The sequence below is a fragment of the Terrapene carolina genome, unplaced genomic scaffold (assembly GCF_002925995.2).
Source record: "Terrapene carolina triunguis isolate 2854851 unplaced genomic scaffold, T_m_triunguis-2.0 Scaffold68, whole genome shotgun sequence".
Taxonomy (NCBI): Eukaryota; Metazoa; Chordata; order Testudines; family Emydidae; genus Terrapene; species Terrapene triunguis.
The window spans coordinates 66850639-66876531 of NW_020664419.1; the positions used below are offsets into that span (position 1 = coordinate 66850639).

The 25893-nt window shown below is 44.8% G+C and overlaps 1 protein-coding gene across 1 annotated transcript in view; it reads left to right on the forward strand.

Annotated features, from left to right (window-relative positions):
• PTPRQ (protein tyrosine phosphatase receptor type Q) overlaps positions 1-3061 on the forward strand; it is a 160971-nt gene extending 157910 nt beyond the window's left edge. Inside the window, exons 44-45 of the mRNA XM_026648947.2 lie at positions 1776-1899; positions 2176-3061. Coding sequence (XP_026504732.1) covers positions 1776-1899; positions 2176-2213 — 162 coding nt within the window. The 3' untranslated portion in view covers positions 2214-3061. The remainder of the gene's footprint in view (positions 1-1775; positions 1900-2175) is intronic.
• The last annotated feature ends 22832 nt before the right edge of the window (positions 3062-25893 follow it).

Sequence of the window (25893 nt, forward strand, 5' to 3'; positions counted from 1 at the left end):
AGGGAAATGCTCTGCTAAAAGTAGCAGTGTAGACCTGCCTTCCCCCTGCTTGGGTGTGTAGAGAGCTGTACAGGATATATACCCTAGGGTTCAGGAATGTAGGGCACTCTACACTACCTGCCTAAGCCATGGCTCACCATCTACGCTGCTATCTGTACCTGTGCTTGCTGCGTGTGCAGCGTCTGTACTCTACACGCCACCATATGGACCCCTCAGGGGTGTTTCAGCTACACACGGCCCCTTACTCTGGGCTATACAGTAGAACCTCAAAGTTACGAATGGAGGTTGTTCATAACTCTGAAATGTTTGTAACTCTGAACAAAGCATTATGGTTGTTCTTTCAAAAGTTTACAACTGAACATTGACTTAATACAGCTTTGAAAATTTACTATTCAGAAGAAAAATTCTGCTTTTATCCATCTTAATTTAAATGAAACAAGCACAGAAACAGTTTCCTTACCTTGTCAAGTCTTTTTTTTTTATCTTTTTTTTTTTTTTTTGTAGTTTACGCTTAACACAACACTGTGCTGTATTTGCTTTTTTCCCCTCTGCTACTGCCTGATTGCATACTTCCGGTTCCAAATGAGGCGTGTGGCTGACCAATCAGTTCATAACTCTGGTGTTCTTAACTCTGAGGTTCCACTGTATGTAAAATGCACAGTCTAGTCCCTAATGAATGATTTTTTTCTCCAGGAAAAGACCCTACAAAAAGGTTTTTGGCACATCATGTGCTCCCCTTCATCCTTTTTCCTGCCCCAATGGGAATTTCAGAAAGATTTTTAGTGCATACAAGTGGGTGCTGCTTTGGCACAACAGACTTTACAGCCTTTGGGGTTCAAAATCTGAATAATATAAACTATTTAAAAAATGTATGTTGTAGTAACTTCAGTCTGTCAGGTCACAGCTCATATTTGCCTGATGGATCCATTACAGAACAAGATATCTTCCCCAAAAAAGGCTTTACTACAATGGGTATTTTGAAGCACCCTATCATGTCAATAAGGATTTCAGGAAACAATATATGCAAAAAATATGTATTGCTACTGTATATTGCAGCAGCTCTGAAAGTTTATTGTTTCAATTATCTGCGGCTTGAGAATTACTGAGTCCAGAGACATAACCATCTAAATGAAACCCTCATTATGTATTAGAAACAGTTTGAATGATTAAGAGTTTTATCCCAATGCACAAAAGCCAAGAAAGTCAACATTTTTATTTCTAAGCTGGGTCTCAAAATGCCCTCTACAACAGGCATCTATCTTTAGAAGCTATTTGTTTTTTCCGTCATGAACAGGCCACGTATTAAGTGAATGGAATTTAGTGGATTTTTTGCATTTGACTGCACCCTGCTGGCTTTCAGCATGCTAGGAGGGAGGAAAGTTTCTTCATTTAAGTGCTTGATAGATGTGGTTCAGCTCCTTCAGTCTGAATCAAATGTTGAAAAACAAGCTGAACACATTTTTTCATGTATAACTAGCTTTGAGGGAATGGTGTGGTGCAGTCTATTATCTTCAGTTATGTTTGGAATAATTTTTGTATATTTGACTGAGCATAGTAATTAACATGCCTATAGACTAATAATTGATCATTCATAATTATCAGAATAGGGTCAGACATAAGACATTATCAAAGGGTTGGAACAAGTTGTAAAACTAGAATTACTTTCAGAACATCTATAGGTTTTTATTCAAAATTGTGTTAAAATATTTTGTTATTAAAAGCAAATTTTTCATCATAAATTCATGTAAGTAACCTCTAACTTTTACATCATACAGGCACAATATATATTTTTGCATCAGTGTGTTTTGGACCTATTGACAAGCAAGGGAAGCAGTCAGTCCATATGTTTTGTAAATTATTCAGCACTGCAAAAGATGGACTCTTTGGATGCCATGGAAGGTAAGTAGATACAGATTGTTCCAAAGTTATTTTTTCCTAGCAGGTGCTTTGATTTGTTCATACTAATAAGCATACTTTGACAAGCACTTGGAGGCTTGATAAGTGCAAAGTTATGGCTTTCTGCTGCCCTTTAACCCAGATTATGGTATCAGTCATTGCTCAAACTATTTACATTTTTCAACAGAAATTCTTTCAAATAGATATTAAGAGTTATCAGTAATTGGTTAATGTTCATTTAAAAAGCAGTTTAATTTAATGTATTTGTTTCTGTTGTAGGTGATGTGGAACTTGAATGGGAAGAAACTACCATGTAAATATTTAAAGCAAAGATTATTAGGTCTTGAAAACCAAATGGTATTTTTCTAAATGCAGGGGCCAAAACAAATCCCCTTATAATGAATTAAAAACAATCATTTTTTAAAAAAATGTTGAAATGGTTCCTTTTCTATCAATGTGCCTTCATAAATGTGATAAATTATTTTATGCAAATCACTAGGCAATAAAGATCAGCAATACTTTTGCCCAGATTGCAGTTCTGTTATTATGTAAATAACTCAGTATGTATTTAAATTGAAAGTGTGCTCTCAACAAATGCCCCTTTTCCCCAGTTATCTTGTAAAAGATTAAAAATTAGCCAAATGTGAAGGAAAATGTTCATATTCCTAATGTGCATAATTCAGTGTGAATTTGCTGTATTCTTTTGTTTGGTTTTGAGTAAAAGCTTGAATTCTTTGACTCAGTCATGTTAGTTTGGCCTCCAGGGTGTTGACAATTCTTGTGGATTACTTCCAATACTGTCACGATGATCTTTACCTAAGTGTATGTTCTTGTGTTTTAAATCTGCTGTTTTATGAGTGCTGGATATCATCTCATGATCCTGAACAGCTGAAGAGTCACCCCCTGACACTGCGAGGATTATTCAGCTTTTGTACAGCACACAGTAGCTCTTCAGGGATAGTTGGGGCTATTTAAGCTAACTTGTGATCACTCGGTTGTTGTTTTTAAATGTTGCTAGTGATTGCACGTTTGATGATGAAGAAAGGATCTCACATTCCTGCTACTTTTGTAAAACTGAAAGGAAAAAAAAATAATAAAGTTTTAAATTTATTACATATTATAATGCATGGTAGATTGATTTGAGTAATGTACTGTATACCTTCATTCAAATGACCTAATACAATCTTATACAGTATCTTCATAAGGAATACTCAGAAATTCAATATTAAAATATTTTATTGTTCAGGTGTATAAAATGAAACTTTGTTGCCTTCACATTGGCATGAAATAAGTCACTGAAGCTTTTGAAATGCATGGCTGACAATATTTTGTGTTGGCACAATTCCAGAGAGCACTGATTAATAAAACCCAAATCCACAGCTCCTATTGCTGCATCATCAAGGATAGATCCAAAGATGGAATGGAAGAGTCAGGAGGCTCTCAGTCAAGTAGCAAAGCATAGACTGATAAATAGAGGGCCATAGGAAAATAATCTTACCATGCACTTGGATTTTACTAGGAAGCCCAATGCTTTATTACAGGTTTCAGAGTAGCAGCCGTGTTAGTCTGTATCCGCAAAAAGAACAGGAGTACTTGTGGCTCCTTAGGCCTTGGCTACACTTGCGAGTTACAGCGCTGTAAAGGCTCCCCCAGCGCTGTAACTCACTCCCCGTCCACACTGGCAAGGCATTTGCAGCGCTGTATCTCCGTGGTTGCAGCGCTGCATGTACTCCACATCCCCGAGAGGAATAGCGAGTATTGCGCTGCCGCTGCAGCGCTGCGGCGCCAGTGTGGCCGCCCAATGCACTGTGAATGGCCTCCAGAATTATTCAGCAGTATCCCACAATGCCTGTTCTAGCCACTCTGGTCATCAGTTCAAACTCTACTGCCTGGCCTCAGGTAACCAACCATGTGACCCACCCTTTACATTCACCGGGAATTTTAAAAATCCCCTTTTTGCTCAGCCCAGCGTGGTGTGGAGTGCTATCAGCGAATCTTTCCAGGTGACCATGCCTCCACGCGCCAAGCGAGCCCCAGCATGGAGCAATGGCGAGTTGCTGGACCTCATCAGTGTTTGGAGGGAGGAAGCTGTACAGTCCCAGCTGCGCACCAGCTGTAGGAATTACGATACCTTCGGGAAGGTATCAAAGGACATGAAAGGGGCCATGACCGGGACGCCCTGCAGTGCAGGATTAAAGTGAAGGAGCTGCGGAGTGCCTACCACAAAGCCCGCGATGCAAACGGCCGCTCGAGTGCTCCCCCTGCGACCTGCCGATTCTACAAAGAGCTGGATGCGATACTTGGGGTTAACCCCACCTCCACTCTGAGCACCACCATGGACACTTCAGAGCCGGTGGGGGGGGGAGGAGGAAGAGGAGGAGGAGGAGGAAAACGGGAGTGATGGTGGTGGGCCAGATGGAGACACCCCGGAATCCCTGGAGCCATGCAGCCAGGAGCTCTTCTCGAGCCAGGAGGAAGGTAGCCAGTCGCAGCGGCCGGTACTTGGTGGAGGACAAACAGAAGAGCAGGTTCCCGGTAAGCGTTTTTTTTTTTTTTGGGAAGGAATTTTTTCGGTGCGGGCTCTTTGGGAGAGGAGGGTTAGGTATGCATGCCTAGATATGGAATAGTGCATTGATGTGGTTTATCACATCGCGGTAATCGGCCTCGGTAATCTCCTCGAATGTCTCATCCAGAACGTGTGCAATGCGCTTGCACAGGTTTATTGGGAGGGCCACCGTGGTCCTTGTCCCAGCCAGGCTAACGTGTCTGCGCCACTGTGCCGCGAGGGGCGGGGGGACCATTGCTGCACACAGGCAAGCTGCTTATGGGCCAGGGCGGAAGCCGCATTGCAGTAGAAGACCCTCCCTTGCTTCCCAAGTCACCCTCAGCAGCGAGATATCGTCCAGGACGAACTCCTGTGGAAAATATTGGGACACTGTTCAGTGTAGATGCCCCCTGAAGCTGTTGGCTCTCCCCAAGGCACAGAAACCCAGAGGACAGTGCAGCCCTGAAACAATCAGTCCCCCTTACTCACCATTTTGAGGCTCCCATGAGATATGTGTGCTTGGTTTCGGACGGGAAAATTATGCTATTGTGTAGACCCTGTGTGTTTTCTACTCCTTAAGTGCGGGGGGAATCATTACTCTGTCTGGTATAAACAATGCTGCCTCTGTTAAATGTTGCATTTTGCTTATACAGCTGCATCAACCTTGAGACCTCAGCCGTCCCTCTTATCGCCTGCTCAGAGACTGCAAAGACTCAGGAAGAGACCGCGAAAAAGCAAAGAAGACATGCTGCAAGAAGTGATGCGGCAATCTATTAAAGAGAATGAGAAAGCACAGAACTGGAGGGAGAGAGAAAGCAGGATCCGCCAAGAAAATGCAGCGCACCGGCGGCAAAGCACCGCGCACCGGCAGCAAAGCACTGATAGGCTCATAAGCATCCTGGAGTGCCGAGCAGACGCTATCCAGGAGCTGGTAGCCATGCAGAAAGAGGAGCAGTACCGCAAACGCAAACGCCATCCCCCCCCACAGCCCTTGTCCCAAAACTCTTTCCGTTGTGCCCCACTGTCACCTCCAACCCACTTTCCCCAACTTCCGTGTTCTTCACGCCACCCGCTGCCTCCAACACCAGTATCTTCACCACCCAGCCCTGAAAACCACGACCCTTACCCTCTGCACTCAACCCCCATCACCATGCAGTATAGCTGTCCTGAAGTGCAGCACTCACTGCACAGCACACCAGACAGGACATACGTGAATCTGTGATTGTACTGTTCCCCACTCCACCCCCTTGTTTCTTTTCAATAAATAATTTTTTTTCTTTTCAATAAATGGATTTTTTGGCTTTGAAAACATTCTTTATTATTGCATAAAGTAAAAGACTCCTTAGCCCAGGAAATAAACAGGCACTGCAAGTCTGCTTGTCTGCTTAGCAAACACTGATTCCTAAAGATTGGAACTACTGCACTTCACTCCCGTGCAGGGCACCAGATATCACTGCGGGTTTTCAGCCTCAAATTGCTCCCTTAAGGCATCCCTAATCCTTGCAGCCCCGCGCTGGGCCTCTGTAATAGCCCTGCTCTCTGGCTGTGCAAATTCAGCCTCCAGGTGTTGAACCTCAGAGGTCCATGCCTAAGTGAAGCTTTCACCCTTCCCTTCACCAATATTATGGAGGCCACAGCACGCGGATATAACCGCGGGGATGCTGTTTTTAGCCAAGTCCAGCTTCCCATACAGAGATCGCCAGCGGGCCTTTAAACAGCCAAAGGCACACTCCACAGTCATTTGGCACCGGCTCAGCCTGTAGTTGAACCGTTCCTTGCTGCTGTCAAGGCTCCCTGTGTAGGGTTTCATGAGCCACGGCATTAATGGGTAAGTGGGATCTCCAAGGATCACAATGAGTATTTCAACTTCCCCTACCATGATCTTCTGCTCTGGGAAAAAAAGTCCCGGCCTGCATCTTCCTGAACAGCCAAGTGTTCCGAAAGATGCGTGCGTCATGCACCTTTCCGGGCCAGCCTGTGTTAATGTCAATGAAACGCCCACGGTGATCCACAAGCGCCTGGAGAACCATAGAGAAATACCCCTTCTGATTAACGTACTCGGATCCTAGGTGGGGTGGTGCCAGAATAGGAATGTGCGTCCCATCTATCACCCCTCCACCATTAGGGAACCCCATTTGTGCAAAGCCATCCACTATTTCCTGCACGTTACCCAGAGTCACGGTTCTTCTGAGTAGGATGTGATTAATGGCCTTGCAAACTTGCATCAACACTATTCCAACGGTCGACTTTCCCACTCCAAACTGGTTTGCGACCAACCGGTAGCTGTCTGGAGTTGCCAGCTTCCAGATTGCAATAGCCACCCACTTCTCCACTGGCAGGGCAGCTCTCAATCTCGTGTCCTTGCACCACAGGGTGGGGGCAAGCTCCTCACACAGTCCCATGAAAGTGGCTTTTCTCATCCGAAAGTTCTGCAGCCACTGCTCGTCATCCCAGACTTCCATGACGATGTGATCCCACCACTCGGTGCTTGTTTCCCGAGCCCAAAAGCGGCGTTCCACGGTGCTGAGCATGTCCATGAATGCCACAAGCAATTTCGTGTCGTACGCGTTACGCGGCTCGATAGCATCGTCGGACTCCTCACCCTCACTCTCACTGTCACTTTGGATCTTAAGGAATAGTTCGACAGCCAAACGTGACGTGCTGGCGAGATAAGTCAGCATACGCCTCAGCAGTTTGGACTCCATTTCCCGCAGACAGATCGCACTGCACAGAAACCATTGAAAGGTGGACAGAAACAAAGGGATTTCTGGGATGCGAAGCGATGCATCACGGGGCATTGGGACAGGACCCAGAATCCCCCGCACCCACGCCCCCTTCCCAGAACCCATGGCGCCAGAATGGGAAAAGGTGCCCTGTGGGATAGCTGCCCATAATGTACCGCTCCTAATTGTGCTGCAATTGCCGCAAATGTGGCCACGACAGTGTGCTGGGCAGCTGTCAGTGTGGACAGACTGCAGCGCTTTCCCTACTCAGCTGCACGAAGTCAGGTTTAACTCACAGCGCTGTACATCTGCAAGTGTAGCCAAGGCCTTAGGACTAACAAATTTATTTGAGCATAAGCTTTCGTGGGCTACAGCCCACTTCATCGGATGCATAGAGTGAGGAGATATATATACATACAGAGAACATGAAAAGATAGGAGTTGCCCTACCCACTCCAAGAGGCTAATTAATTAAGATGAGCTATTATCAGCAGGAGAAAAAAACTTTTGTAGTGATAATCAAGATAGCCCATTTCAGACAATTTGACAAGAAGGTGTGAGGATACTTAACATGGGGAAATAGATTCAATGTGTGTAATGGCTCAGCCATTCCCAGTTTCTATTTAAACCTAAGTTGATGATACCATTACACACTGAGCCATTATACACATTGAATCTATTTCCCCATGTTAAGTATCCTCACACCTTCTTGTCAAATTGTCTGAAATGGACTATCTTGATTATCACTTCAAAAGTTTTTTTCTCCTGCTAATAATAGCTCATCTCAATTAATTAGCCTTTTAGAGTGGGTAGGGCAACTCCCACCTTTTCATGTGCTCTGTATGTATATATATATCTCCTCACTATATGTTCCATTTTATGCATCCAATGAAGTGGGCTGTAGCCCACGAAAGCTTATGCTCAAATAAATTTGTTAGTCTCTAAGGTGCCACAAGTACTCCTGTTCTCAGTGCTTTATTGACATTCTCATAGCTTTGCATTGATACATTTTTAAATATTATGTGAGGAAACATAAATGTTCTACTACAAACCAATAATACTATCAAATTGTGGCCTAAGTACTCTAGGAGAAACCTGCCTGAGTACAAAAAACTGTAAGGAAACTATAGAAGATTCTCTTCGTGGAACGCCCAGCTCATATTCACATTGGGGAGAAGGAGCTTCCAGCCTTGTGGAGGGGACAAGTGGTTCAACTTTCCAACTCTGAGGAGCCTCAGGTAAATCAGGCCAATCCCTCTGCAACCTGGGACACCGGCAAGGAAGATATACAGTGTGAGTATGTACATGATCTGTATGTAACAGGAAGTTAACTGGACTCTTACCTACTTCATATACAAACAGACAGTGTTGTACGGTACATAACTTGATATTTATGCAGGAGTAAACTTCAGTAAGGGTCTGGTTTCTTTTTACAATCTGATGGGTTTGGTACAGATTGTAAATTAAAAGAGATCTTTTGTGAATAGGCAAATGACCATCAAAAGCAGCACTGAGGGAGGGGAAGAGGGTTTGAGGGCATTTTAGAGAAGTATTTTTGGGAAACTGTCTTTCAGGAAGACCGACAGTATTGCAGTGTCACCTGTCAACCTAAAGGAAAAACAATGCCTTTTAAAGCCGGACAGAAGGAGAGGTGATGTCTGCAGCTGTTCAAATCTCTGGCGAACCATTCTGTACAGCTCTAGTTTCATTTGGTTCATATGAAACATGTGGTCTTCATTTATTATACATATGTTTTAAAGTATTTTGACAAATTGCTTATACGGGTCTTACAGATGTTTTTCATGATTGTATTTGTACTTGGTAGCAGTACATGTAACCCTGTGATAAAATGACATTATTAAACCATAGTCTTTTAACCACAGTGCTAGACTAAAAGTATGTTTGTAATTTCTATAATTAAATTTTTTGCAAGAACTAATTAGTCCTGTGTAGCTTAAAGGTGAACTCTCCAATGTTCCAAAAGTGATTATAATTTTTTGTATTTTATCAAAATGACTCCTATGGAGATTCTTGCATCTTTCTTTAAAGCATCTGGAATCAGTTGCTGTCAATGACTGGCAATCCAGTATGACACTTCTTATGTTCCTGTGATTACTTTATGTTAAAGTCAAAAACTTTAAAATGTTTTAAATATTTCATTGTACAGTTTTATGTAGGCAATCTGATAATCTACCTTTGGAGATTTCAGTGTTATCTCTTCATGCAGGGACAGCCAGTAGCCAACCCAATCTGGGCACAGCTCACAGGACTTCTGCACATGGAAGGAAATTGCTCATGCTCCCTGAGCAGCTGAGAAGGAACTGCTCTGCTATCTGTACTGCAGTAATCCATGAACCTTTATATGTACCCATCCATGGGGAATGAGGAAGGGAAGATGTCCATGTCACAGTAGATCCTCCAGACCCACCCATGAATGCCATGCTTGACACAATATACCCTCTGTCCATACGTTGACAAGGAATCCCCACATCACCCATAAATCCTGCCCTCCCATCCCCATCTTTTGCCAGGGGAACCATGGGGGCAAGATCAGAATTTGGCCATTTTGTGAATAAATGGCTATTTTGCAGCATTGCTGCATGCAGTGTTGTAGCCATGTCAGTCCCAAGATAGTAAGAGACAAGGTGGGTGAGGTAAAATCTTTTATTGGACCAACTTCTGTTGGTGAGAAAGACAAGCTTTCACAGAGCTCTTAGAAGAGCTTGTCTCTCACCAGCAAAAGTAAGTCCAATAAAAGATACTACCTCACCCACCTTGTCTTTCTATTTCACAACATGGCATTTTTATTTTTAATTTTCCAGATGACGCTTTACTGACTCTTCAGATAGTATTTGAGTAGAGATGTTATGATAGCACCATATTGCTAAAGTAGTCAGTGTAACCTACTGCATCAAAAACAGAAATCAAACCAACCAACCTGTGAAAGTAAACCTACCATTCTGGAATAGTCCTCTAGAATTTAATAGATAGTGATAACTTTTCTTTAGGTTTTTACCCATCCTATATGATGTCCTGCACTTAGGAAGGAAGAATCCCATGCACGACTACAGGCTCGGGACCAACTAGCTAAGCAGCAGTTCTGCAGAAAAGGACCTGGGGATTTCAGTAGATGAGAAGCTGGATATGAGTCAGCAGTGTGACCTTGTTGCCAAGAAGGCCAATGGTATATTGGCCTGTATTAGTAGGAGCATTGCCAGCAGATTGAGGGAAGTGATTATTTCCCTTTATTTGGCACTGGTGAGGCCACACCTGGAATATTGTGTCCAGTTTTGGTCCCCCCACTACAGAAGGGATGTGGACAAATTGGAGAGAGTCCAGCAGAGGGCAGCGAAAATTATTAGGGGCACATGACTTACGAGGAGAGGCTGAGGGAACTGGGATTATTTAGTCCGCAGAAGAGAAGAGTGAGGGGGGATTTGATAGCAGCCTTCAACTACCTGAAGGGGGGTTCCAAAGAGGATGGAGTTCGGCTGTTCAAAGTGGTAGCAGATGACAGAACAAGGAGCAATGGTCTCAGGTTGCAGTGGGGGAGGTCTAGGTTGGATATTAGGAAACACTATTTCACTAGGAGGGTGGTGAAGCACTGGAATGGGTTACCTAGGGAAGTGGTGGAATCTCCATCCTTAGAGGTTTTTAAGGTCCAGCTTGACAAAGCCCTGGCTGGGATGATTTAGTTGGTGTTGGTCCTGCTTTGAGCTGGGGATAGGACTAGATGACCCGCTGAGGTCTCTTCTAACCCTAATATTCTGTGAGCAGAGAATTATAGCCACGCTATGAATTTCTATAGGATGGTTTAAAAAAACTAGTGAAAGGATATTAAGCTTTATCAATTATACAGATAATTTCTATAGAAACCTATTATATTTCAAAGAACCAATTTGTTTAATCTCTATTAAAGTCTGTAGCACATCTTCAGAAGGGACACTGAAGGGGAAGTCAATATAAATTTGGGGTGGGCAGAGTGGGAGAAAGAGAGGGAAAGAGATAAGTTAGGTTGTTTGTAAATGAGGCCTCTTGGCCGATATCTACTGTTGATGTCCTCCCAAATTGTTCCTCTCACTCACACATCAATCCATCTTCTACTTTAAAACCATCATTAGGGCAACTCAGCCTCTGGCTTTTAGAACAGTCGAGTTCACCCTCTGATAGGTGTCAGGACAGTTTCCTTTACATACTCAGGAGTTTATTATGTGTGAACAGATGTCTGTTCCTCTAAATGTAGAAACAGCTCATAGACTGTGGCCTCTTCTTGCCCCTAGAGGTTCTGTCTATGTTGAATCCAGGGGCGGCTCTATGTATTTTGCCGCCCCAAACATGGCAGTGAGGCAGCCTTCGGCGGCACGCCTGCGGGAGGTCCGCTGGTAACGCGGATTCGGCAGCATGCCTGCGGGAGGTCCGCCGGTCCTGCGCCTTCTGCGTACCCGCCGCCGAATTGCCGCCGAAACCGCGGAACCAGCGGTCCTCCCGCAGGCATGCCGCCGAAAGCCGCCTGCCTGCCGCCCTCACGGCGACCGGCAGGCCGCCTCCCGCGGCTTGCCACCCCAGGCACGCTCTTGGTGCGCTGGTGCCTGGAGCCGCCCCTGGTTGAATCCATTTGTGTTTTATCTCCAGAGAGTACAAAATAGTGAAAAGGGATCCAGAGTGAAAGAGACCCATAGATCTCTAAGTTTTAAAGTATTCATCAGTTCACTGACACTTCTTAAAAATGAATAACATAAAAATAAATCCTGCCCCACTTTAGGACTGTTTTCTTAGAAATGCCCCAGTCCCCTTTATTGTAGAAAGAGTGTGTGCAATAAAGTTAGAACTGTACTCATAACACAGAGTTCTCTGAGAATTACAAACATTTTCTAACCATTAACATATTTGCAAAATGGGTTGTTGCTTAGCAAAGGAAGGTGTCATTTTGCTTCCTTTTAACATGATGAAGTAAAGCAAGAAACTGAAATCTGGATGGCTACTATTCTCACACTGGTGTTCTAGATGAAAGGATTTTATAACAAAAACAATTGAATACCAAAATCAGTGTCAAATTTGGATTATATGTATTTTTAAAATCGTTGTTATAATTTGCTGTGACGTTACAAGGCAAGGACCTAATAAGAAAAATAATCAACACTTGTAACCTTGCACTTTCACTAGGTACATCAAGCTACACAGTAATTTAATTTCATAATATTGTGTGAAAGACTATAATGTAGAACATCTAGGTATTGAGTTACAATATAAATTGTATGGTCGTATACAATTGTTAAAAAAGCAGCAAATATAGCTTCGAGCCTACCATATTTCATACCAAGGTCACACGTGACAGTGAGCCTTTTTTCCCAGTTATATGCAGAAAAGTACAAAGCTTCTCAGAGTTGGATTAGATTAAAAAATGTCTGAGTAATTTGAAAACAAAGCTCCACTTCAGTTTGTTTTGGGAAGGTATTAAAAAAAAGTCTTTCCAAACATGAAATATCTGACAGTGGCACGCCGTTCATTGCCTTTTCTGTGAAGAAATCCACCTGTGAGTACCACAGTGCCAGTGCTTACCTTTAACAGTTCCTTTTTATTTAAGTAATTCATATTTACAATTCAGTACACTTGGAACCAAAACTGGTTTTATAGCAGTGTAACGGTGATAGTTTTGCCTTTAATTTAAATTAGTTGTAGCAAAAAGTGAAGATTGCATATTTCTTAGCCCAAGAGATATATATAACATATATACATTAACATGCCTTATACTAAATAAACCACTTATGTGCAGCAGTTATAAAATCATAGAACCAAAGGTCATCTAGTCTAACCCCATGCCAAGATGCAGGATTTGTTGTGCCTAAACCATCCAGTTGAAATCAGCTTGACCACTTGAACTTACAGTACTTATGTGTATTAAGCTTGGAGCAAGACAGTCTCAATGGAGGACTCTAAACTCTGGAACATACATCCACATCTGACCCCACTCTGACAGCCTGAGATTGCTGAGATTCAGGGCACAATGCAAACAAGAGGAGGAGGCTGAGTGGAAAGTGGCTCAGTTGGGAATGTTGACAGCAGGTTAACTTGAACTTTTAAACTTTTTAAAAAATGTATTTTTAGAAAGTGTATCATACATATGCCTAGTGCGTTGGAGAGGGGCAAATTTTGCACATGGAAATTAATAAAATAAAATTCCCAAGTCCAAATTCAGTTCTTAATTTTAAGAATTATAGAAAATATCCAGTTATTGACCTTTGCTTTAAGGAATATATGACTACCTTTGTGTGAAACCATAGTCTGTACCTGACTATGTAAAAGAAGAATGTGTAAATGGTACATGATCATGGGGACCATCTGAAGCCATACACTGTATTAATTAAATACACAGTATTAAAAATGTTCTGGGACTAGTACTAGATAGAAACATCATTCCCAGATCAACTGTACAATAGTCTTATTCCTAACCTGCTGTCTGTCCTTCCTGTCTCTGAAATGACTTGCAGCTGACAGCAGGGAACACTAGCTGAGCCAGTTGGACTGGCTCTTCCCCAGATCACACTTCTTTCTTCTATCTGGCTATAGTTATGAGGCACCAGACTGGATGCAAACTTACTCCTGTGACTCAACTAAGAGCTGAACTGTGATATCAATTGTATGTCTTCTCAGTGCAACACATTCTTAAAAGTAAGAGGGAATGCACACTTCCCATCCAAAAGATGTTGCTGCTACAGGTTTTGATGATGATTGATGTGTTCAAGATGAGAAGAGGGCTCTAATGATTCATGATAAATCTGTCATTCACCTCTGACCTCGCCCTATCTATATTGAACAAATTACTTACTTTAACAGTGTTCTACTAGTTCCTTTTCAACAGAGGTCCTGACTGAGACCCCACAGTGCAATGAAAAGGAAAACTTAGAACATGAATCCCATAGCTTTTCACCAATGCACACAGCATTGCTTGGTGTGTTTCACAGGCCTTGTTCACTGAGTAGGTTTTGACAAGATGATGTGCCTCTGAGTTTTAGTTTAAAGACCAAACTCAGACAGTTTCTGCATGCTGACCCTTTGTAGGATGACAGCTGCAACCTGCTAGCTGCTATTATTAATAAACCACTCCACTGCTCTTTATAATCAACAGAGAAATGAAGGAACTTTTATAAGATATTCCTGAAATATTTTGTGGGAGGTAGGGGTTCTGTATGGCATAAAAAAAGAATGCTTAGATAGTGGAAACCTAATACTCCTCTGAAGATTTAACAGTCACAGTTTCATTCCATGAGGCATGCTGTACCGGAATGTGTCATAGCACTCCAGTTGTCCTTTGGGAGTTGACTATTTCTAGGCCAGGTAGGACCTGTATTCTTGAATGCCTAGATTGCTGTGATGTTAAATAAGCAGATAAGGATCCCACATACTTGATAACTGTGAGTAGTTTAACTTTTCCTATAGTAGCACACAAATCGGCTTCTTGGGCCTGAGTAGCATGAACTTTTCAAATTTAGAAAGCTATTGAAAGCTCAGCCAGATGGAAGCAAAAAGGGAATAAATCATACAAGACTGGTTGATAGTTGAGAAGGTGTAATGAATTGTTCAAGATGGTTCAGATTTGGTTTTTGTTTAGTTTCTTCAACCTCATCAGAGTTAATTGCAGGGTACAATAATGGGAACCCTGTTACAGTCCCATCTCCGTACAAATGAGCAGGGGCTGGCAACTATACCTTCTCAGTGAGAGGCCCTTAGCTGTGGAATTTGCTTTCATCCTGGGGTCATCAGAGCATGAATTCAGTGGTTTTCACGACACCTTGCACCATCCACTGGTTCTCCCAGGCTTTGCCTGGGTTAGAAGAGTGTTGTTTGGGGAAACTGACTGCAGGTTTTTAGGTGCTGATTGAGGGGCCACGAGGTGGCGGAGTTGGGATTTGGAAGATACTGTAGGGCTCAGTCCTCCAAGGTGCAGAGCTTTCTGGTCCCAATCCAGAAAAACATTATGATAAATGTCACTGCAAAACTTCTCCAGATCTCTTTAAAATTGTAGCAGCTACATGTAAAATGGGAGTTAAAAATGTAACTTTGACCACTTTGCACCGAAAATGAATGTTGTGACCGCCGACATGGTCTCCCTGATTCAAGCTGGTGCTACGGAACCAAAAAGGATGATTGATCCCGTGCTTTTCTTATGCTTAAGAGTGAACTTCTGCTCAAGAAAGTGGCTAAGCTCAGGAACCTACAGTTATTAAGCCTATTGAAGGAGAGGGGGCTTGATCTCAGCTCCTATTGAAATTTGTGCATTGAGTACAGTGACATTGAGGGTGTTCAGCATCTATGGGATTGGATCCAAAACTTACTTTAGGCTACGTTGGGAATGTGCATCAATCTGATCTGAAGAAGTTTGTTTGTTTGTTGTTGGGTTTTTTTTGTTTTTTGATCCCAAATTTCATGAGACATTTTCAAGATAAACCTGCTTGGAACAGATAGTGGGGGGAAAACAACCAGAAAACTAACCATCATGATAAAGTACTGTAGGGGACAATTCTGTACTGATGGGAAGGTGGATATGACCTCCTTGATTAATGTTTTCCATCTCTGATTTCTATTGCTCTTTTATCCAGAGATAGACACTGTCCCTGCACTCTACTGGGACAGAATTCTGTTTAAAGCTAACTGAACAAACTTATGTGAAACCACTGTTTTCTGATCTAACCTGATAAACTCAGGCTAACCGAACAATTGCTACTTGAATTTGTTCAGTTCAAAGCTGTGGTAGTTATTTTATATCTGGAAAAATAGAAGGTTACTCATGCAAGTATCAGTAATATCTTCTTTTCATTATGAGGATGCAAAGAGATTTTTGGAAACACATTTCTTCCAGTGAAGAACAAACTGCAAATATTATTACCATTGACTCAGAGTGAATTAGATGTTGGACAAAAATGTCTTTCTAACTAGTTTTTGAAGTTAAATGGGTTTGCTTTATTTTCTGATTGCCTAATTTATTGTATTTTTCCCCTGGGACTCTTCTCAAATACCCTGAAATGAATTATTGACACAGAACTATATCCATGCAGTATGCCTTACAGCAACTTACAATTAATCATTGTAAAGTTTTGGTATGATTCCTGATCTCTTGCTGCATTTTTCATCCAACTTAGATTTATTTCCCATAGTTTTAGGCAAGAGAAGGATTGTAGAGAATGAAGCTAACTACTTATGTGTGAGGAGGATTTTCCTTTGAAGTGTAAGTATGATCAGAAAATTAGCTATGTAAAAATGTCCCCTTCTGACTCCATAGATCTGCTCCATGTGTGTAGGTTCAAAACTGTTTTACTACTTGTTCGTTAGCTCTGAAGAGTCAATGCACCAGTGAAAGAGTGAATTTGGGGCTCTCACATTGTTCCCAGAATTGTTAAATAAGGTCTGATAGTAAGAAGAGAGGATACACTGCAGCAGGGAGCCAGTGAAGCTCCTGCAAAGGAGACCTGCCCCCCCACCCGTCTGTACAGTCTCATCCCAGTTAGGGAACAAGGTAGGCATATGCCACTGTAGCCTCATCCCAGCTAGGCAAACAGGTTGTAAGTTTGTCAGCACAGAGACTTTTTATCCAGATGATTCTGTGTGGTGCAAAGTAAAAGAAATAAACTGTAATAACAACAAGTGATAAGTAGTCGATAAGGGGGGAGGGATAGCTCAGTGGTTTGAGCATTGGCCTCCTTAAACCCAGGGTTGTGAGTTCAATCCTTGAGGGGGCCATTTAGAGATCTGGGGCAAAAATCTGTCTGGGGATGGGTCCTGCTTTGAGCAGGGGTTTGGACTAGATGACCTCCCGAGGTCCCTTCCAACCCTATGATTCTATGAACAATAGGACTAATGGCATGATTTAGCATAAACTAGAGGGTGTCTGAGCTGCAGCATTTGGATTGGAAACTTTCCCCAAGCTCACAGGTGTTTAGTTTGAGCCCAGCTCTCCTGTAAGCAAACAAAGTCAAGGAAATGCAGAGCTAAGGCTGTCACCGCTTCCTTTATTCACCCTTCCATGTCTAGCTAGACAAGTGTATGTTGGCGAATACCCTCCCAGTCTGAAATTCCAGCCATGCCTAGTACTGTAGAGGGCACAGTGGAAGAGGGATTGCCTGACTGTGAATGCCATTGCTTTTGCTCTCTTACGTCACGCCATTGTAACAGAGTCCTTTGCGATTCGTCTTGTTTTGCGTAATACCTCGAACACACAGAGCTTCGGTTGTTCATAATGTAAGCAGAAAAGCCAGGCTGCAAGTGCCAGTGAAGGAGAATTTCTAAAGAGGAGAAGGAGCCTGCTATCTTGGCTGGCTTTGTGAGCGATCACCATCAGGCCTCCGAAGGAAAAATACGACATGTGTGCAAATAAATTGCAGCAATCAGAGTCATGTGTTTAAAGCCCTGAGTGAGGGTTGCAGGAGCTCAGGTCCATGATCACACTAATCAACACTCCCTCCAATTTCCTTGGGCGTTCATTTAATAGTATTCTAAACCGGCCCAAGCCATATAAGCCTTTTCATGATTCTCACTAAAAAGTGAAAAACACTTTCCCCCTCTCTTTTGGCTATCCTTTACGGCATAAGGAAATGGTTAGAGGACAAAATACCAAGCTTTTTGCCCTGACAAAAATGTCCTGTAAGAATTGTAATGTTCCGATATTTCTTTTATATTAAACTCATTTTCTATGGGGAGGTGTTATTGTAAGAACAGGTCCATAAAATGTACTGTTGCATTGGGCCTAAAATTGAACTGTCAAGAAGGGAATTTAATATTTCAGTTCTTGAGATTTCAATTCTTCCTCTCCTGTTATTAGTACTTGTAAAGCAGTACAGGCTCCTGCTGGGTTGGTGGAAGTCATTTGAGAATAACTGGCAACAAGAGTAAAATTTTGACTTCACTTACATTGGTGCATCCTCACTGAAGTCTGGGGGGATGCATTGATGTAACTGAGAGCAGAATATGTACTAATTTATAGAGAGAGGGAGTGTCCTTGTGCTTAAGGCACTGGACTGGGAGAAAATTTGTTCCAAATTTTGCCACATACTTCTGGATGACCTAGGCAAGTCATTTAATTTCTATGCGCCTCAGTTTACCTTCTGAAAAATGGGCATATTAAATTTCCTTTGTCTTTCTTATCTGGTTAGACTGTAAGCTCTTTAGAGCAGGAACTTTCTCTTACTATGTCTTTGCACATCACCTAAAACAAAGTGGTCCTTAGCTGGGTTGGGGCCTCAAAGCAATACTGTAAAACAGAAATTATTAATAATAAATCGATTAATTCATAGAATCATAGAATATCAGGTTGGAAGGGACCTCAGGAGGTCATCTAGTCCAACCCCCTGCTCAAAGCAGGACCAATTCCCAACTACATTATCCCAGCCAGGGCTTTGTCAAGCCTGACCTTAAAAACCTCTAAGGAAGGAGATTCCACCACCTTCCTAGGTAACCCATTCCAGTGCTTCACCAACCCTGGAGATAAAATAAACTTGGTAAATAAACTTTACCAAGGCCTTTCAATAAGAACTGTCTAGAAAAAAAACAAGAAGAGACGACATGATAAATTATAGGATTAGTTCAAATTATTCCACATTAATAGGCCAAAACTAATGTGAGCTTTGGAGATTTGGATGGCTCCAGATAAATTAATATAATACTTTTATGTGAAATGCCATAACTAAGTGTGTGTGCATGCACACACATGATTTTCTTTGCTCACCGCCAATGTTGTGCCTGTCATTACCAATACTATCTTTAGTTTTTAGTACTTTTATATCCCAAGATCTAAAAGTGCTTAATAAACATTATTGATTATTAGTGGTAATAAGACTAATCCTCACAACACTGAGGTGAGTTAAGTAGAGGATATACAGTTTGGTATTAGGAGCCCATTAAAATGTAAAGACTTCTGAGGAGAAACATGGAAATCCATTAACAGTGCCAAAAGCCACAGTATAGGGTAGATTAAGAAGGGGGGGAAGATATAGTCTAACAAAAGCTGCAAGGGAATTTCTGAAGGTGGAGTGTAATCACCTGAATTGTAATATGGGTAGAACACTGTTTTGCCTCCCCTCCACTCCAACATCCACATACAAAAAGAGGCAATGAATGCCCAACAACCTCTGGAAGTCAGGGCCATGTGCTACCTGAGGGGGCAAGGAGTCCAGGAGAGCTGTCTGTATTTTAAAGAAGCCTTATTGAGGGTGCAGGAACAAACCATCCTGATGTGCAGAAAAGAAAAGCAAATATGGCAAGCGACCAGCTTGGCTTAATAGAGAAATCTTCGGTGAGCTTAAACACAAAAAGGAAGCTTACAAGAAGTGGAAACTTGGACAGATGACTAGGGAGAAGTATAAAAATATTAGGGGGTAGCCATGTTAGTCTGTATCCACAAAAACAACAAGGAGTCCGGTGGCACCTTAAAGACTAACAGATTTATTTGGGCATAAGCTTTCGTGGATAAAAAACCTCACTTCTTCAGATGCATGGAGTGAAAGTTACAGATGCAGGCATTATATAATGACACATGAAGAGAAGGGAGTCTTGTGAAGTACAGATTTTGTTCAACATCTTCATTAATGATCTGGATGATGGGATGGATTGCACCCTCAGCAAGTTCATGGATGATATTAAGCTGGGGGCAGAGGGTATAGGGTCCAGAGGGACCTAGACAAATTGGAGGATTGGGCCAAAAGAAATCTGATGAGGTTCAACAAGGACAAGTGCAGAGTCCTGCATTTAGGATGGAATAATCCCATGCACTGCTACAGGCTGGGGACCAACTAGCTAAGCAGCAATTTTGCAGAAAAGGACCTGGGGATTACAGTGGACGAGTACTGGATATGAGTCAACAGTGTGCCCTTGTTGCCAAGAAGGCTACCAGCATATTGGGCTGCATTAATAGGAGCATTGCCAGCAGATCGAGGTAAGTGATTATTCCCCTCTATTTGGCACTGGTGAGGCCACATCTGGAGTATTGCGTCCAGTTTTGGGCCCCCAACTACAGAAAGGATGTGGACAAATTGGAGAGAGTCCAGCAGAGGGCAACGAAAATGATTAGGGGGCTGGGGCACATGACTTATGAGGAGAGGCTGAGGGAACTGGTCTTATTTAATCTGCAGAAGAGAAGAGTGAGGGAGGATTTGATAGCAGCCTTCAACTACCTGAAGGGGGGTTCCAAAGAGGATGGAGCTAGGCTGTTCAAAATGGTGGCAGATGACAGAACAAGGAGCAATGGTCCAGTGGCGTAGCCAGGTCCTAAGTGCAGGGGGAGCAAACCTAAAAAGGCGCCCCCCTTGGCTCCTCCTCTGGCCATGCCCCCCTTGGCTCCTCCTCCGGCCGCTCAGTGCGCCCCCCCCCCCAGTGGCTCCTCCAGCCGCGCCGCGCCCTCCCCCCTTGGCTCCTCCAGCCACACTGCGGCCATGCTGCGCGCCCCCCTCCGAGGGGCTCGGGCCGGGGGGAGGGGGCCGGGGGCGGGCTGGCGGCGAGGGCTAGCTGGGGCTGGCGGCTCCCCCCGGCGGAGCAGCAGGCACAGCCTTCGGGGAGGCCGGAGGGCTCCTCATGGCAGAGGTGGGGGGAAATCCGCACGGCTCCGGCCGCATTCTGGGAACTGGGGCCGCCGCCATTGGGGCCGGGGGTGCTCGGCCAGCGCCGCTCGGCCAGCGCCAGAACCGGGGCTGGCATGCTCGGCCGGCACCCTGGGGCCCGTGCCCCAGGGCCCGAGCCGGGCTGGGGCCGCTGAGGCCGGAGCCACCAGGGGTGCTCGGCCGGCGCCGCCGGGGCTGAGCTGGGCCGGAGCCTCCAAGGCCGGGAAAGGGCCGGCGCCGCTGGGGCCGAGCCAGGCCGGAGCTGCCAGGGCCGGGAGTGGGCCAGCGTGCTTGGCCGGCACCGCTGGGGCCAAGCCGGGCCGGAGCTGCCAGGGCCGGGAGCGGGCCGGCGCGCTCGGCCGGCGCCGCTGGGACTGAGCCGGGCCGGAGCTGCCAGGGCCGGGTGCGGGCCGGCGCGCTCGGCCAGAGCCGCCAAGGCCAGGAGCGGGCTGGCGCCACGGGGCCCGGGCCGAGCCGAAGCTGCTGGGGCCGGAGCCACCAGGGTGCTCGGCCAGCGCCGCTGGGGCCGAGCCGGGCCAAAGCCGCCAGGGCCGGGAGTGGGCCGGCGCGCTCGGCCGGAGCCGCCAGGGCCGGGAGTGGGCCGGCGTGCTCGGCCGGAGCCGCCAAGGCCGGGACCAAGCCAGCGCCCCGGGGCCAAGCCGAGCTGGGGCCGCTGGGGCCGGCCAGAGCCGCTTGGCCGGGGCCTGTGGGAGCCGCTCGGCCAGGGCTGGACTGGGCCGCGCCATGCCTCGTCTCGTCTCCCCGGAGCCCTCCTTCTCGCGTCTCACCCCCCCCCCCCCCAGCTTACCTGCTGCTGCCGCCGGCCTGCCCCCTGCTTGTTTTTAGACTTTCCGCAAACATGTGATTCCCGGGAAGCAGGGGAGGGGGAGGAGCAGGGGGCGGAGCGTTCAGGGGAGGGGAGGAGGGGGAAGTGAGCTAGGGAAGAGGTGGACAGCTGCGGGGCCCTTCTAGGCGCCGCTTTTCAAAAATGTGATGAGGGGAAGCGGCTGCTTCCCCTGCACCCCATTAGCTACGCTAGTGCAATGGTCTCAAGTTGCAGTGGGGAAGGTCTAGGTTGGATGTTAGGAAACACTATTTCACTAGGAGGATGGTGAAGCACTGGAATGGGTTACCTAGGGAGGTGGTGGAATCTCCATCCTTAGAGGTTTTTAAGGCCCAGCTTTACAAAGCCCTGGCTGGGATGATTTAATTGGTGTTGGTCCTGCTTTGAGCAGGGGGTTGGACTAGATGACCTCCTGAGGTCTCTTCCAACTCTGATATTCTATGATTCTGTGATTCTACCTGTGGGATCCCCAGTAGCTCTCCCAACTCCAAGGCAGTGCGGTGCCATAGAGGCTGCCCCAGAACCTACTGTGAAGGTGGAGACAGAGGGTCCTACTGTAAAGAGGGAGCTTTCGATAGGGCAGTTTAGGCTAAAGCTCTATTCACTTTTTGGCAAAACTCCCAAGAGGAGTGTCTTGAGGGAGCCCCAGGGCTGCCAAGCCCAGCCCCTGAGTGGGGGCATGAGACGGGAAAGGCTCCTTGACCTCTCTTCTCCACCTCATGCAACTACACTGGGCTGGCTACAAATGGCCCCTCAGTTTTTATTCAGGGTATGTCTTCACTACCCGCCGATCCGGCGGGTAGCAATCGGTCTATCGGGGAGCGTCCTCACGAGACGCGGTAAAATCGATCCCTGATCGCTCTGCCGTCGACTCCGGAAATCCACCTCGGCAAGAGGCGGCAGCGGAGTCGGCGGCAGCGCGGCAGCGGTCGACTTTCCCCCGTCCTCACCGCCAGGTAAGCCGACCTAAAATACGCAACTTCAGCTACGGTATTCACGTAGCTGAAGTTGCGTATCTTAGGTCGGAACCCCGCTGTAGTGTAGACCTAGCCTCAGTCTTTATTCAGTCAAAATCCCTTTGACAACAACGGTTTTGCCTTAGTGGGCTCTAAGTAAAAATTGAAGGAGGGCTTCAGAAACTGGCCCTATGCTTCAAACACCACCAAATTAACAAAGCATTATTTTGTTTATGATCTCAACATTTTTCTAACTTCCAGTCTAACTTTATGACATGAGCACACACACACATATCCCTTCTCTAACCCACTTCGTCCATCTCCCAAAGCAACAGAGAGAGATGTTTCAGTCACTCAGGTCAGGTGTGGCTGTCTGGAGGTTGGGGAAGGAAGTATGACTTGGATTTACTGGCATCATGACCATTTAGTTTTGATCTATAGAACTAATTGAGTTTGCTTTTTAAAAAACTTTTCAAGGGGTCAGGCTGAAGCTCCCCTTTGTGATGTGTGCAGTGGAACAAGGGGCAGGCTGCTCTAATGGAACTGTGAAATACTTCAGGGCAGGCTCTCGTGTTATACGGTTCTCTAAACACAGAAAGAATGTCCTGCAGGGTCTTATAAGGCAACTTGATAAAACATAAAATTGCTACAACAGCTGAAAGCAGGAGAATAGTTCCATTGACATAAAAATAATGAACCAGTGTCAAAATGGACAGTTGGTGTCAATTCCAGAAGGATTTGAAAGTTAGACATAAACTTGAAGAGCCCGTGTAAACAGACCATTCACTGTCTGTAGGAAAAGAACCCCATACTTAATAAAAATCCATCGTAAACATCATGCTTGTCACAGTCTGTATTAAAGTGCTTAACAGAAAAGAATGGTGTATTAACAGACCGTGTAAGTGCCTTATTCCATTGCTCTCCACAACATATGATGTGTCCTTCTTTTTCCTGGAAAACAAATTCCAAACTCAATTCTGGTCTCAGCTACAGTGCTGGACCTCAGAGGAAAAATCCGTTACTAAATCCTTGAAGTTTCATTCATAACAGAGGATGAAAACTGAAATGAAAAGGGATGCCAGAGCCAATCAGTCCAATGTGGTTTCTTATGTCAATTTTTTTGAAAGCCAATGTAGTACATTTTCAAATACATTAGGTCCCATCAGACTGGCAGCCACAGATGAAAGCCGTAGGCTCACGGAAGAAATATAAGACTAAATTGATTGACATTTTCTACCTTACATTCTGTAACCCTCTTTCCATTACGCAACATCTTGTCTTATTTGCTACATGACATAGTTTCACCCTATCCTGCCACCTGGGTTTTGGCGGTGGAGGAGGGAGCAAAGGAATAACATCAACAAGAGTTGTCTTGTGCCCTAAGTGCATAACAGGGAGAAGGGAACTGCATTCTCTGGCTAATAAAATAACTCCATTTTGCTGATGAAATTCATTTGGCAAGTTTCTAATGATGTATATCAATCACTTCCTGGGACCGTATGGCTCCTCTTTGGTGTTCTAATAGCTGAGCCTGTAAATGTGTTTATAGCTTGTTTTAAAATATTAGTTTAATGAGTCTTTCCCGCTTAAACAAAATATTATAAATAACATAATAAAAAAGAAATAACATTTAATATTAAAGATAAAGTTCCATTTTGATAAATCATGACACCTGACTGCTCTTTTACTCTATTTATTCATAGGTATCATAGCACCTTACCATCAGTCATTTATCCTCACAACATCCCTTGAGGTAGGTGAGCATTATTCACATTTTACAAATGGGAAACAGAGAGACTAAGGCCAAGATCCTCAAAGGTACTGAGGCTCCTGATGCCCACTGAAATCAATGGACATTGGGAGGCTCAATACCTTTGAGGATCTGGGCCTAAGTGACTCACCCAAGATCACACAAGAAGTCTGTGTCAGAGCTTAGAGTTGAACCTAGGTCTTCTCAGTCCTTTGCCAGTGCCCTAACCACAAGGCGCTCAGATACTATGTTGATGAGTGTGGTATAAAAACCAGAATGGAATAGAACAGAACAAGCCCATCTTTCCTTCCTTCAGAAAAAGCCCCAGAAGAGGTAATCTTGCAACCCTTTGGAAATGATTAGCTCACTATCTGCAAAACAGTAGTATTTTGCTACAGCGGGTTCTCCCTTTGTTCCAGTTTTTCAGATGAAGCTGGTCTGTGTTTTTTCAATAGCATGAATATAGGCCTGAGCCTCCTCTACCAGGTCATAGGACAATCTAAGAGAGCTACCACAGTTAGACCTAAATGCTCAGCAGCACCCAGTCTGATCGGCTGAAGGAGGGTCACTCTCAGGCTTGGGGCCAGCCTGGGAGTAATTCATTTCCAGCAGAGATGAGAGCAGCAAACAGGCAAGATACAATAAGCCAAATAAAGCAGGTTGATGCTCTGGGTTCAGTACATAGTGTAGCAGCTAGCTATCCCTTCAGCTTGATTATGAACTTTCCATAGTCACACTGGGACTTGACCCATGGATAAATCATTTTAATAGTCATTGGAGCAAGGGGTTTGGATGCTGGGTCTGCTACATGAATGCTCTAACGCAAGGCTATAGAGTCATTCTCATGCTTGTCTTGCACATGCTTTCTCTGTCTCTCTCTCATCCAATTATTATTTATCCACAATGGAACAGCTTTAACAAGAGAGACTGAGGAAGCCTCACATCAGACTAGTCCATAGCCCAGTGGCTGGGGTAGATCACCGTTCAAATCCCTTCTCCCCCTCAGGTGGAGGGAGGAGAGGGGGGCTTGAACCAGGGGTTGCCCACATCCCAGGTAAGTACTCCAACCAATGGGATAAACGTTATGATGGAGCTGTTTCTTCCCCTCCCCTACATCATTTTGTGGGAGCTGGCCTATGGGGGGAGAGTGATCCTGTAGGCAAGACCTAGGCTCGCTCATTGGATCAGGCCCTACAAGTTAGTTAAGTGGAGCAACGGCTGTCATCTCCCAAATCATGCATAGCACTGGGGCTTACATATGCCGATGCCTGGCCTGGGGCTGCAGCGCGCATGTATTCAGGCAGAAACATGGAGTATGGCTACACCGCAATCTAAACCCAGGGTCAGTAGAACTTGACTTACTAGACTCTGGGTTTGTAAACCTGGGGTTTGAGCATCTACACTCTTTTGTAACCCAAGGTTAGGAATTATTGAACCCTGGGCTCCGGTGTCTACACTGCATTATGTGGGCCTGAGTCCAACCACCCATATCCCAGACTTCCCTGTCAAGGTGTAGCTGCTCTAGCCCTTTGTTCCTGGTGCATTGTGGGAAAACGTACCTGTCCAGAGGACGAAGAAAATTGGCCTGTAGGATTGT